The following is a 13446-nucleotide window of genomic DNA, read 5'->3' as shown; positions in this document are numbered from 1 at the left end:
TAAAGGTGTGCGCCACCATACCCGGCTGAGGTTTTTTCATTTTTAACCTACACTCCCTCCCCTCACCCCCCCCCGTGTGTGTGTGTGTGTGTGTGTGTGTGTGTGTTTTCTTCTTCGGTGTTGAATTTCTCATCTGGGTTGCCTACTTTCTCACCTGAATTTCTATCCAGATCTTGAATTGATTTTTCTAATTCATCGATCTCCTTGTACCCTTGTTGAAATCAGTTTCATAAGAGTTTGAATTCTTTGATGTTTCATCCATTTCATGATTTTTTTTTTAAATATGGTATAGAATTCAGGATCTTTGGAAGCACTGTCTTACTTTGATTTTGTTGTTGTTTCTCGTGGTTTTTATTACAGTTTGTGTAACTATGGGCTACAGTAAATAATAGTTCTTTTGAGTTTTATTTTGGGGTCATCCTAGGTGTCATCTCTCCCAGAATGCTATTTTTCTAGGACAACAAACAAGGTGCGAATCTGCTAGGAGAGTCTGTCCAAACCAGCAAGGACCAGTCTCCTTTTCAGGGGCTTCTCTTTCTCTGTGTACCAGGAGCCTCTGCTGGCCACACTTGGCTTTGCAGCCTGTGGGTGAGCTTCAGTGATGTTAAGGTTGGTGCACCTAGGGCTGGCGTCTCAAGTGTGTTGTGTAGTGGGAAACACAAGCAGATCCACTGAGGACTGTGCTGTAGGGTCAGGTTCTGTGCTCCCCCCAGTGCAGCTACAGTCACCCCACAGAGAAGATTGAGCTATGAAGTCCAAACACTCTCTTGAAACTTTGGAGTTCTTACGTCACCAGTAGCGAGCCCCCAAACAGATAGCTAGCTCCCAGAGATTGGAATGTCAGCTGGCATTAGGCTCAGGTCGATCGTTCTCTGCAGTTATCCCTCAGGCGAATCTGGCCCCAGAAACCAAGAGGCAGGGCTACTGACCACAGTGCCCTTCATTGCTGAATTCCCCAAGATATCTGTATCGGGCCCTCCTCTCTGCAACCATGGCTATCTCCTAGCTAAGCGCCGCAGCAGGTTGTAGGTTTCCCTTCCCTATGATGGTTCTGTTCTACTCTCAGGCTCTGGGATTACCTTGGTCTGAAACAACAGGTTTCTTCCAGTTAGGACTCAGGCACCGAGTGGCAAAATGGCCCTTGTCCTACTTTGTTTTCTGAACTGAGACATCGCAGCAGAAACTTAGGCAGTAACTGAAGCAAGAACCATGCTGACTGGCCTGCTGTCTGGCTCACGCTCAGCTAGCTTACTTATGTAGACCCACTGCCTAGGGGATGGTGCTACCCACAGTGAGCTGAGCCTTCCCCCATCAATCACTGGTCTGATTGGAGCAACCCCTCAGGTGAGGTTCCCATTTCCTAGGTGTCCCTAGGTTGTGTCAAGTTGACAGGAAAACCTAAGTCTCAGGCCCCTGCTCAAATGCTGCCCTGCCACACAGGATGAATTCTTATTTTCCCTGGTTTTCAACTTAATCTAAGACTCACAAGAACTGTTTGCTTGACTGTTTAAAGTGTTGAGTGGGATCCTTTTGGATGAGGCTTCTGTTTGTCTTCCACTGCTGGGAAATCTGAGAATTTAACTTACATGTGCAGGGAAAGAGTAATTTCAGTGGTAACCTATGATGATGCCCGGTATGTGTTTCAGAGGCCTTGATAGAAGAGTTGAGGTGGGGAGTAGGTTGTGGCCCCAGTGTGTGCATCTGTGACCCCTATGTATTCGTCTGTGACCCCTGTGTGACTCCAGTGTGTGCAGCTGTGACCCTTGTGTGTGAGCAGCTGTGACCCCTGTGTGTACAGCTGTGACCACTGTGTGAGCAGTTGTGACCCCTGTGCATGCATCCGTGACACCTGTGTGTACATCCGTGACTTCTGTACATGCATCTGTGACCCCTATGTGTACATCTGTGTGTCTGGGAGCTCTTTGAAGACCTCTGGCTCCCTTCTTTGCCATGAACAATTCTGGCCCATGTTGAACTGCCGTCCCACTCTACCAGGGCATTTCCCAGTTTCATACTCAGGGCAGAAGGAGCAGAAAGAACAGAAGAGAAAGACACATCCCACTCTCTACGATACTCTTTGCTCTCACCGTGAATTCTCTAAATGCACTGAGTGTCAGCTGCACCTGCTGGCATGGGAGGGTAATCTGGGGTGATGGCAGAAACGGAATCTTAGGGCAAAGCCCGGCTCAGGCATCCCCAGCTGTAGTCCAAGTGCTCAGGAGACTGACGCAGGATTGCCACAATTTAGAGCCCAGCCTGGGCTACATAGTGAGACCTTGTCTCAGTAAACAGAAGAAGGAAGTGAAGGGGAGCTGGAATGGGGAGGGAGGAAAGGCAGGGAGTGAAGGTTGAATGAACATGGCCTTATTATGAGGACCAGCTAAAGGAGAGCAGCAAGGGCTGGAAGAACTGGGGTAAGAGGCATGGGGAGCGAAGCAGCCCCGGCCGAGGTGGCCAGTCTCTGTCTCGGTTCCAGTTCTGCAGGACGCTTAGGAGTATTCACTGCTGTCTTTGAAGAACTCTACCTGGTCTCTCCAAGGTGACTACAGAACACAGCACAAGTCATGAGCAGTCGTCCTGTTTGGGCCGGATCTGGTCTTCTGTGCTTGGCTCTTCTCAGAACCAAGGCTACTACTGCAAGGTCAGAGCAGTGTTGTCTTGGCGCTGTCAGCCTTGAAGATGGATGTGGTGTACCGGTCAGGTCATCAAGACAGTCCTTAGTGATGAGGATGCCTGATGTCTCCTGTGAACGAGTCCTCCTGAAAAGAAGCTGTGTCTGCCGAGACTGGTGGACTGATTAGGATTCAGGCTGTTCTGTGGGGGAGGTTGGAATACAGCAAGTCCAGACACTGGTTGCCTTATTTTGGACTTGTTCAAACCTCAGAATAGCTATTCCCTGACCAACTCTGTGTCAGAGCAAACACCCTGTGACTAATACCTTTTGGAACCTAGCCACTTAACAGACTACTAGTTTCTACCAGCCCCAAAGCTCATATAATGTCTTGGGTCTATAGATAAAGCTTCTCTTATCTCCTGCCTGACTCTCCGATGTACCCACCAACATATTTTAAACTTGTCTTGATTTATGACTTTGTTCTGTAAAATTATTAAAAAAACTAAACAAAACTGCTTCCAAATTGGAAGTGGGATTTGGGGTAACCGAAATCTGTGCTCCTCAGACTGTGGTCACTCAAACTGGCTACAGAAGAAACTCTCATTCCCTTTAAGATGAGAGCCCTGGTTTTTTTTTTGTCTGTCTGTTTGTTTGTTTTTGTTGTTATTTTATTTTTTTGCTTCAACCCTACCAAGCCAAGTGTGAGTTTGACCCAAAGTAAAGGAGACAGATACAAAATAAAGGCAGAGTGTCAGGCCTTCCATCCAGCCCTTGTGGGCTCAAGCCCTTGTGGGAATCAGCCTTTTAAGCAAAAACAAGTTTGAGGCAACTATTATCACGAGGTATCATTTTGGATGCTTAGGAAATTCCTGTGCTTGCCCAGGAATCTAAATTGAGGCTCATGACCTTAGGAAGCATGCACCCCTACAACAGAACACATGTTTATTCGTGTATGATATTCCAGCATGTGGAAGATTCTAGCTCTTTGTACCTTCTCCTCCTCCTCCTCCTCCTCCTCCTCTTCCTTCTCCTCCTTCTCTTCTTCCTCCTCCTCACTATTTATTATTATTATTATTATTGTTATTATTATATCTTAGAACTGGGACCTCCTGAGGCTGCTAAGAACAAGCACTCCACCACTGAGCGATACCACCTATTCTGTCTTATAAAAACACTCATCTTGGCACTATAGATGGATCAGCAGATTAGAGCCCTGGCTGCTCTTCCGGAGGATCTGGCTTTGGTTCCCAGCACCTCTATGGCAGCCTACCATTGTTTATAACTCCAGTTCCAGGGAATCGACACCATCTTCTGAGGTCTTTGATGCACTCTTGGTACACGTCGACTTGCTATCCTGCAACCCTCTATGTAGACAAGGCTAGCCTCACACTCTCAGAGATCTGCCTGCCTCTGCCTCCTGAATGCTGGGATTAAAGACGTGGGCCCCTTTTGGATTTAATGATATATTTATTAAAAAAGGAAAACCTGTTAAGAAAGACATTTCTTGTTATGGCGTAGGTCATGTATCATGTTTAAAAAAAAAAAACAGTTTCTATTAACTCAGAAATATTAAAACCATGATGCCCTTTTTTGGTGCTAACCATTGTGAACAGTTCCCTCCATTGTCTCTAAGCACTCTCTCTGTTCTCCCTCCATTCTGTCAGGTGTCAGGATGTTGAGGCAGGCATATTAACTAGGCCCTCTTTTCAGGGAAGAGAGAAGGTCTGTGTGAAACTGGGACAGAGAGATTCTTCATTACTGGTTTTTCCATTCATCCTCTGCCAACTGAGCACGCTGGGAATGGCAAGAATTTTCTTCCATCACTCGCCTTTGTTACAGTTCGCCAGGGCTTTGGGGCCTTTTGGCTTCTGCCCTTGACTCTCCCTGGCCTTGACTGTGGCTGCTCTGCATTCCTGGGCAGGGCTGGCGTTTCTCATTGGGAGCTGGCACCTGAGGCCTATCTGCAAACTGGCCACAGACTAGCTTTGTCCCTGGCTGCCTCTGACTCTCCAGGGACAGATCATTCTCTGAAAAAAAAAAAAAAAAAAAATCGCTCCGCAGGATCTGCCTTCCAAGATCCGGAACCTGAAGCCAGAATGTCTGGCAGGGCTAATTCTTCATCTGGGGGAGCAGAGCCCAGCTGGAGCCATATTTGTTTGGAAACTTCGTGTCTTTTCCTCCACGGCGCATTCCTGACCTGCAGTTTTGCTACTGTGAAATTTATGAAGTCATCACATGTGATTAAAGAAGCTTGTTTGGAGAATTTCCTGGCATAATACTTTCACTGTATTCGAGAAAGGGAGAAAGAGGGAGGGAGGGAGGAAGCAGGGGGATGGAAAAGAGGGAGGATGAAGGGAGGAGAGAGGTGTGTATGTGTGTGTGTGTGTGTGTGTGTGTGAGAGAGAGAGAGAGAGAGAGAGAGAGAGAGAGAGAGAGAGAGAGAGAGAGTCATTAGACACTCAAAAATCCCCATGTGGAATCCTGGCAACTTCTCTCTCTTGTTCTGTGACCCCCCCCCTCCTCATGAAGTGAATAGTCTTGCCCCTGCCATGATAACTCATGATAACTACAGGCTAAATCTGACCAGTTGACCCTAGGCTAGAACTCCTAACTCTGAGATAAAGTAGCCCGTTTCTCTCAGTTGATTACCTCAGATACTTTATTAGTGTGATAAGAAACTGACCGCTGTAGCATTCACCCGCCAAAGCTGAGAAGCCCAGCATGCTAAAGGGCATTCCTTTCTTACGATGTAGACAACCATACATCACCAAGTAGTCAGGGCTGGGGAGACAGCTGGGAAGTTATAAGTGGACATTGCTCTTCCAGAGGACCTGAATTTGGTTCCCAGCACCCATGTTGAGCAGCTCACCACCACCTCTGTTAAGTCCAGATCCAAGGGGATTCGGACATAGACACACACACACACACACACACACACACACACACATGCACACTCACTCACACTAAAAATAAAAATGAAATCTTAAAAAACAAAACAAAACAAAACTAGGGGCTGGAGAGATGGCTCAATTAAGAGCACCTACTGTTCTTCCAAAGGTCCCCAGTTCAATTCCCAGCACCCACATGGTGGCTCACAACTATCTGTAATGCCCTCTTCTGACGTGTCTGAAGATAGATACCGTGTACTCATATAAATAAAATTTTTAAAAAAACCCAACCAACTAACCAAACAAACAAACAAAACCCAAACTAATCACATGTCCAAAGAACATAGATAACCGTCTCTTTGAAGAGACAAATTGGCTTTCCAGAATTTTCTGTGCTGCGCCTAAATGGTACCTGGGCACTATCTCAACACTGAAATTTAAAGTGTATATTTTTTTGAGTAGTCTATGAAGGGTTGGAATTGGCATCTGAAGTGTTGATTTCTAAACAGTCTTCCTTTCTTTCTTTCTTTCTTTCTTTCTTTCTTTCTTTCTTTCTTTCTTTCTTTCTTTCTTTCTTTCTTTTTTTTTGCTGTTAATAATTTCATTAGAATTTTATTGGTACAAAATGCAGCCACTTGGTCTTGATGGAAAATTGATTTGCAGAATAAATGACTCATTTATTTCTTCATGATAGTCTATTTCTATTTTGTAAAATCCACTATTATTATACCTTAGTCTGTTACAGATAAATGGAGTATGAACCTCAGCTTCTCTTTCTCTCTGACATTCTCATCATATGTTTGCATGTGTATATATCTATATCTATATCTATCTATCTATCTATCTATCTATATGATAGATACAAACATATGTAATACATATGTTTGTATCTATCATCTACTAAACAGCCTTTCAAAGGAGGCTTTAATAAGAAAGCTTTTACTAACCTCCTGTAATTGTGACCTTTATTCTGGAAGACTCTTCTGTGATCTTCCTGTCGATATTAATTTTGACCTCCTGGAAGGTAAGTGATATCACATCAGTCTGTGGCCGAGTGTATGCACTTCTGTTCTCGCTGTGTGGAATAAACGGATATATACTGTAAGCGAGAAATGATTTCTCTCTTTGTCCTTCACAGATATTACCCTTTGGTCAATGCATTATTGAGTTTCAGAACCTAGACATTAACTTTTAATTTATTAAAACCCCTACGTCTCCAGCAATAAAGTCCTTTAAGTGGCTTCACCAACAGATTTATTTCAGAGTGATTCCTTTGTGGGGAATGGAAGGAAACGTAATGCATTGCAGGCTGAGGGTGTTCAATAATTCATGAGACCCACACGCTATTGGCTCTTCAAGAGGCAGCTTTGGCGTCAGAGCCCAAAGGGAAATCTCTGTCATGTGTCTGACTTCTGGGAAGCGGGGAGAGGGGGGGGAATTTGTGCTCACTCTTTAGCAGAGGCTGTTTTGAAAACAAGAAGTTGGGGGTGGGGGAAGCTCACCTGATTGGCCAAAAGGCATCTTTGTATTCACCCTCTGCCTTTAGTAAAGCCTGGTGTTTACAGACATTTCTTTTTCCCCTCATGAACCAAAATCCTGACTGGTCTTGATACAGGAGGAGAGCATTGCCAAGGGTGGGCTGAAGGTGACTCCTCTGAGCGTAGCCGTCAGGGCAGACATAGGGCAAGTCTTTGACTGTGAAAGGCCTTCATGGTGTCTTGTGTTGTGAGACCTGGTGTGGTGTCTGTGGGCAGAGGAGTGTGACAGACTCTCCCTCACCCCATTTCTTAAAAGCCACCAAATTCGAGGGTGGTCTTCCTTCAAAGAGAGACTTGTTTGTGACCATGGCATCCTGGCTTCTCTCTAGGTCTTTTGAGCATTCCAACGAGAAATACCGTGTGGGAAATAGAGAGAGTGGGTAGTTTTGTTGTTTGCCAGAAAAACTACAGGATTCATCTTTCCTCTCCCTCCTTTATGCCCCAATAAAAATAGCTGATTTCTAATTTTTTTGAAATATCTTATTATTGTGTGTGGGGGGGTGGTGAACATGTGGCCCTGCCAGCCCACACCGTTAGAGGTCAGAGACTGTGAAGAAGTGGTTCTTTCCTTCTGCCATGTGGGTTTCTGGGTTCAACTCAGGTCTTCAGGCTTGGTGACAAGTGCCCTTACCTGCTGAGCCATCCCACCGGCCCTGATTGTCATTTTAACCTAAAATCATCTTACTTAAAATTATTGTGTGATGTATATGATAGAACCTTTTAAATGTAAAAATTGCTGGACCTTCTACTACTAACAGTTGGGGAATGATCTAGTATTTTACACATCCATTGCTGTCCATCTTTTCCACAGGAAATTCTATCTCTGCTGCCTTTGGACAGTTTTTCACTTCGTAGTATGTCAAGAAGATGTTTTCCTTTAAATAAAAGTCCTTGTCATTTCAGGGGTTGTGGAATACTCCATTATCTGCATACATTTTAGTCAGCCTCAGCTAGAGCAAAATGCTGCAGAGCAGGTGGTATAAAGGACAGAAATAGGCTGGTGAGATGGCTCAGTGGTTAAGAGCACTGACTGCTCTTCTGGAGGTCATGAGTTCAAATCCCAGCAACCACATAGTGGCTCACAACCATCTGTAATGAGATCTGATGTCCTCTTCTGGTGTGTCTGAAGACAGCTAATCTCTCTCTCTCTCTCTCTCTCTCTCTCTCTCTNTNTATATATATATATATATATATATATATATATATATGTATATGTATATATATACATATATATGTATATATATAATAACTATTCAAAAAATGTTTGTTTTTTAAAAAATGAACAAAGCTTTCTTTCTTATGGTTCTGAGGTAGATCCTGGTTCACAGTCAGCTTCCTTCTTTCTGTATCCTTTTGTACAGGGTGTGGAGGGGACATTCTTCCTCTCTGTGTAATATTGTAATCCCATCATGAGACTCTCTTCATGACCTCATCTGACCCCATGACCTATGATGCCCCCAATCTTCCCTCCCAAAAGCCATCACAATGATCAGGGTCTCAACCCTGGAGTTGTGTGGAGCACATGGACATTCAGTCCAGGTTATAACACAGTGCCCTGATGAACCTTCACATTCTTTGATTTTTTACTTCCTTTACAACATAGGGAGATAGATGTCTTTCTAGATCTGGTGGCCACACTTGTATATATTTCCTGTATGTAGACTTCTGGCTCAACGTTAGTTTCTGTTAGGTCGTTCCCAGTGGCTTTGTGGGGAAGCACTAAATACCACCCCGGTATAAGGGTGTTTTGCTCCCCAGACCCACCCCAACATTGAATCTAAGGCCTTTAAATGTTTATTGAATTATTTAGGACCTCATCATTTTTAGTTCATTCTTTTGTTAATTGAGTAAGTGTAAACATTTGCTGGTAACTTATAGTGAGGTACTTATCATTTCTTCAACTCCCTGCTGAGCTCTTTTTCACTCACTGGCCTCTCCCAACAGCTTTTTAAAATAATAATAGTAATAATAATACAAATGAAGACTAGGCCCCCATTCAAAATATGCATGTAGTGTATACATTCAGAGAATAATTATCCATCTTATTTGAGGATGAGAGGTTCTGGTTCTTAATATGTCTAGTTTGGGGTCTGAAGCCCATCTAATGTGTCACCACTAGCTGACCTTGGTAGGCAATAAAGCTTTGCAGCCAGCCGGGTCTTTGCTCCATCCCAGTAGCTCTGCAGGGGTCTAGCGCTCCAAGCTCTCCTAGGAACCTGCCTTTTTCCTTACCACTCCATAGTTCTAATGAGACTGCCTTGGGCCAGCAGAGAAAAGGAAATTCAGAGGAAGGCAACACTGAAAATAAATCTGTCTCTGGCTTTTGGCCCAGAGGAGATTTCACGGCCCATAAACCACAAGTGTATGGCTAGCTGGGGAGCAAAATTTATTATTTAATCTTAAGTCCTGGAGCAGTCCATTAGGGGGAGGGATTTTGAGCTCCTACAGAGATGATGTGGCATAACCTTTTAATATGTGGCTTAGGGATGCTTAAAATCTGTTTGCTGATCAAGGCTTGCTCTTCAACAGTTCCACTCCCTGGCTCCGATGTACTACCGAGGATCTGCTGCAGCCGTCATTGTCTATGACATCACTAAGCAGGTAAGAAGGTCCCCAGCTCCAGACACCCTGCTTGGTGACCGTCCCAGAGACACCGAAGCAGGTCGGTGCTTTGTGACTCTTGTCAGCGCCCTGGGAGCCTCGGCCGCGTGGCAGGCAAGAAGGCTGAAAGCGACACATCCAGTGCGTTCCGCTCACCACCATCACTCTGATTGATCCTTTCAATTACGGAAACAATAAACATTCATCGGAAAGCTGACCTTTTAAAAAAAAAACCAATCTATTTATTTTATTTATGTGTAGTTTTTACCTGCCTATATATCATACATGACGTGTGCGTCTGGTTCCCATTGAGGTCAGGAGAGGGCATTGGATCCTTTGAAACTGGACTTGCACATCCTTGCGAGTCGCCATGTAGGTGCTAGGAACCAAACCTGGTCTTTCTGATGGAGCAGCCAGCAGTTTTAACTGCTGAGCCACCTTTCCACTCCTTAAAATTGGGCTTTCACGGAGGCCTGGCCATGCCGGTTAGCACTTTCCTTGAGAATGGTTTTTTTCTTTTCTTTTTTTTTTTTTTTTTTTTGGTTTTTCGAAACAGGGTTTCTCTGTGTAGCCCCGGCTGTCCTGGAACTCACTTTGTAGACCAGGATGGCCTCGAACTCAGAAATCCACCTGCCTCTGCCTCCCGAGTGCTGGGATTAAAGGCGTGCGCCACCACTGCCCGGCGAGAATGTTTTAAGTTCTGGGTGTTTTATCATTATAGGTTATTTTCTGTTAGTGGTTCAGTTGCACCATTCAAAGGTCAGAGGTAATATTTGTGTTTATAAAGGTAACTATGTGTGTATGTGTGCTTGTAGGCGGTGGTCCCCATTTATCTGTGGTTTGATTTTTCTGTAGTCCTTGCTATGCAAGGTCAACAGCCATCCAAAAGTATTAGATGGAAAATTCCAGAAACAAGTGGTACATTTGAAACAGTGTGTTTTCTTATGATCACGCTACTTTGTTACTGTTTTTTATCTTACTCGGCCCACTTGTTTGCTTCAACTGTGTCATAGGCACTCGTGGGACAGAAACGGGTTGTTTCTAGGCTTCGGTTCCAAGGTAGTGTTTCAGGCGTCCACTGAGGACTCTGGAGTGTATCTCCGGTGGAGAGATTGACTGGAATGGATTTTTGAGGTTTACTCATTAACAAGTGAGCGCTTTGATTTGATGGCATTCCTCCTGCCCCAGTCCCTCTGGAATGCTGACTGGTAGCTGGTTCATTGCTGCTTGTAGAATCCATGAGTTCTGACCTCTTTCACCAAAATGTCTGACCACCTGGCCTCTGCCCTAGGGGAGGGTGGAATGAAGGGCAAGCAGGACCTGAACTCACACCTTTCTCCTGAAGTAGGCCTTGGTATTTGCTTGGTTCTGAGATGTTGGCTCCCACAGAGTCAAGGCTACTATTTCTAGTCAATGGTTCTTACTGAAGAAAGTTACACATGTGAATTTTTTTTAACTCCCTCAAGCTTTAATTTAGAAAGAGATATCTTAGCTAATGTTAATTGTCTGTCCCCTACAAATGTCTTTTTTTTTTCCCCATTAAATTATACTGGGTTCACATCTCTACTTCTTTGAAGTATATTGGCAGGTTTTTCTCAGTGACTTATTTTGTTTTTTGGTTAGGATTCTTTTCATACCTTGAAAAAATGGGTCAAGGAGCTGAAGGAGCATGGCCCAGAAAACATTGTGATGGCGATTGCCGGGAACAAGTGTGACCTCTCTGATATTAGGTAAGACACATTTGGTGTGTGTGTTTGTGTGTGTGTGTGTGTGTGTGTGTGTGTGTGTGTAATGTGTGCACAACCTATCTGATATTAGGTAAAAAACACATTTCAAGTGTATATGTGTATGTGTGTGTGTATGTTTGTATGATCTGTGTGTGTGTGATGCGTGTGTGTGTGATGTGTGCACAACCTGATATTAGGTAAAAAACACATTTCAAGTGTATATGTGTATGTGTGTGTGTGCATGTTTGTATGATCTGTGTATGTGATGTGTGCGCAACTTATCTGATATTAGGTAAGACACATTTCAAATCTGTTTGTGTGTGTTTGTGTCATGTGTGTTTGTGTGTCATCGCTCCCACCCACAAATGTCTCTGACTAAGTGCAATTATGTCTTTGGTTATGTTTATGGTTTTTGTGTAACGATTTAACTGATGGCCCCTCACTGTGGCAATCAGCATGATATTCTACTAGAGTGGAACTATAGGAGAATGATATAAACCTTATGGTTCCTACAATGATAAATATTAAATCGAACAGCCTAGACATAGCATAGCTGCATCGATTACCCTTGTCAGACTAGATTGTTTTATCACCTTATTCTTCTTATTAACATTACTGCTAATATAATTTTAGTAACACTTTCATATACAAATGGCCATTAGAAGTCTTGTTACTGTTCACAACATCTGCTTGTTTTAGATTTTAACTTAAGGATGTGGTCCAGTCTATATAATAATGTTACTATTTTGACATAGCATCTGAATATGATACATTTTATCACCCCAAGGGGCAAAGGCTTATGGGACTTCCTTGATCTCCTGTCTCAGTCCTTTTTCTAATGATTAGATAAGAATATCCAAGCTGGGTTTTTATAAAGAAAAGAAGTTCACTGTGCTTTGCCTAGAGTTTCGCAAACAGAACGCTGGTGACTATATCATAGTATCATGTGGCTGAGAAACAGAGAGGAGCCAGTGGCTACCTGCAGAGTTGCTCACTTGCTGAGGCAGGGGCCTGATGAGATTCAGCAGCTTAGGTCGCTCTTTTTACACCAAGCCCTTCTTGCAGGAACTAAGCAGCGTGTCATGAGAACCACACTGATCTCTGCTGATGGTTCTTGCCTCTGTGACCTACTCCCCATCCACTATTCCACCATGGTTCTTGCTCATAAGCCTTGAGGGTCACACCCACATGACATAACCAAACTGTGCCACGTGGACAGTGGATTAGAGGCTTCATGCCCCCCCCCTTTCCCCCAGTGTTTTTTTTTTCTTTCTTAAGGTTTATTTTATGTATGAGTGCTCTATCTGCATGTATACCTGCATGCCAGAAGAGGGCATCAGAACTCACTATAGATGGTTGTGAGCTACCATGTGGCTGCTGGGAATTGAACTCAGGACCTCTTAACTGCTGAGCCATCTCTCCAGACTGAAGCTTGATGACCTTATCTGGCTGTTAAACTCACCATTTTTTTTGTAATGAATGCTACTTCAAAAAGTTATGTATTAGTCACCCTTTCCTGTGACAGATCCATTCCAATCTCCAGTGGATATCTGAAACCATAGATTACTTCATACCCCGTGTATGCTATGATTTTTTTTCTATATATACAAATCTGTAATGAAATTTATTTTATGTAACAGGCACAGTAATAGCGATTAAGAACACTAACTAATAGAATGAATTGTAATATTATACTAAGAGTTGCTTAAAATGCAATGAATTATTTATTTCTGGAATTTTCCATTTGATATATTTGGAGTCAATTGATTGTAGGTAACTGAAGCCCTGGGAAGACAAAACACTGGTGGGGGAGACTTCTGTTGCAGACTTGTTTTGCCTCTGTTCTCTTGACTCTGAGATCTCAGGAGTTCCTCCTCTTTGTTCATAAAGAGCTACACCCCATGCTTCTGATTTTGATATCTAAATACGATTAAACCAAAATTAAATAAGCATTGAAAAGAGATCTTGCCAAAGTCCTGGCGTTTGGTAAATTACTCTGTTTCTTTGTGTTTGCAAACACATTATATCACACTGCATTAGGTTAGTTTGTAATCTCTGTGAATTCCACTTAATCGCCT

The 13446-nt window shown here is 43.5% G+C and overlaps 1 protein-coding gene across 1 annotated transcript in view; it reads left to right on the top strand.

The window, feature by feature from the left end:
- Positions 1–13446, top strand: part of Rab31 (RAB31, member RAS oncogene family) — a 112469-nt gene that overhangs the window by 62095 nt on the left and 36928 nt on the right. Inside the window, exons 4-5 of the mRNA XM_021217767.2 lie at positions 9570–9641; positions 11265–11371. Of these exons, the coding sequence (XP_021073426.1) occupies positions 9570–9641; positions 11265–11371 (179 nt within the window). The remainder of the gene's footprint in view (positions 1–9569; positions 9642–11264; positions 11372–13446) is intronic.

The sequence above is a fragment of the Mus pahari genome, chromosome 18, assembly GCF_900095145.1.
Source record: "Mus pahari chromosome 18, PAHARI_EIJ_v1.1, whole genome shotgun sequence".
In the NCBI taxonomy this organism is placed as follows: domain Eukaryota; kingdom Metazoa; phylum Chordata; class Mammalia; order Rodentia; family Muridae; genus Mus; species Mus pahari.
This window is presented reverse-complemented; position numbering and strand designations above follow the sequence as displayed.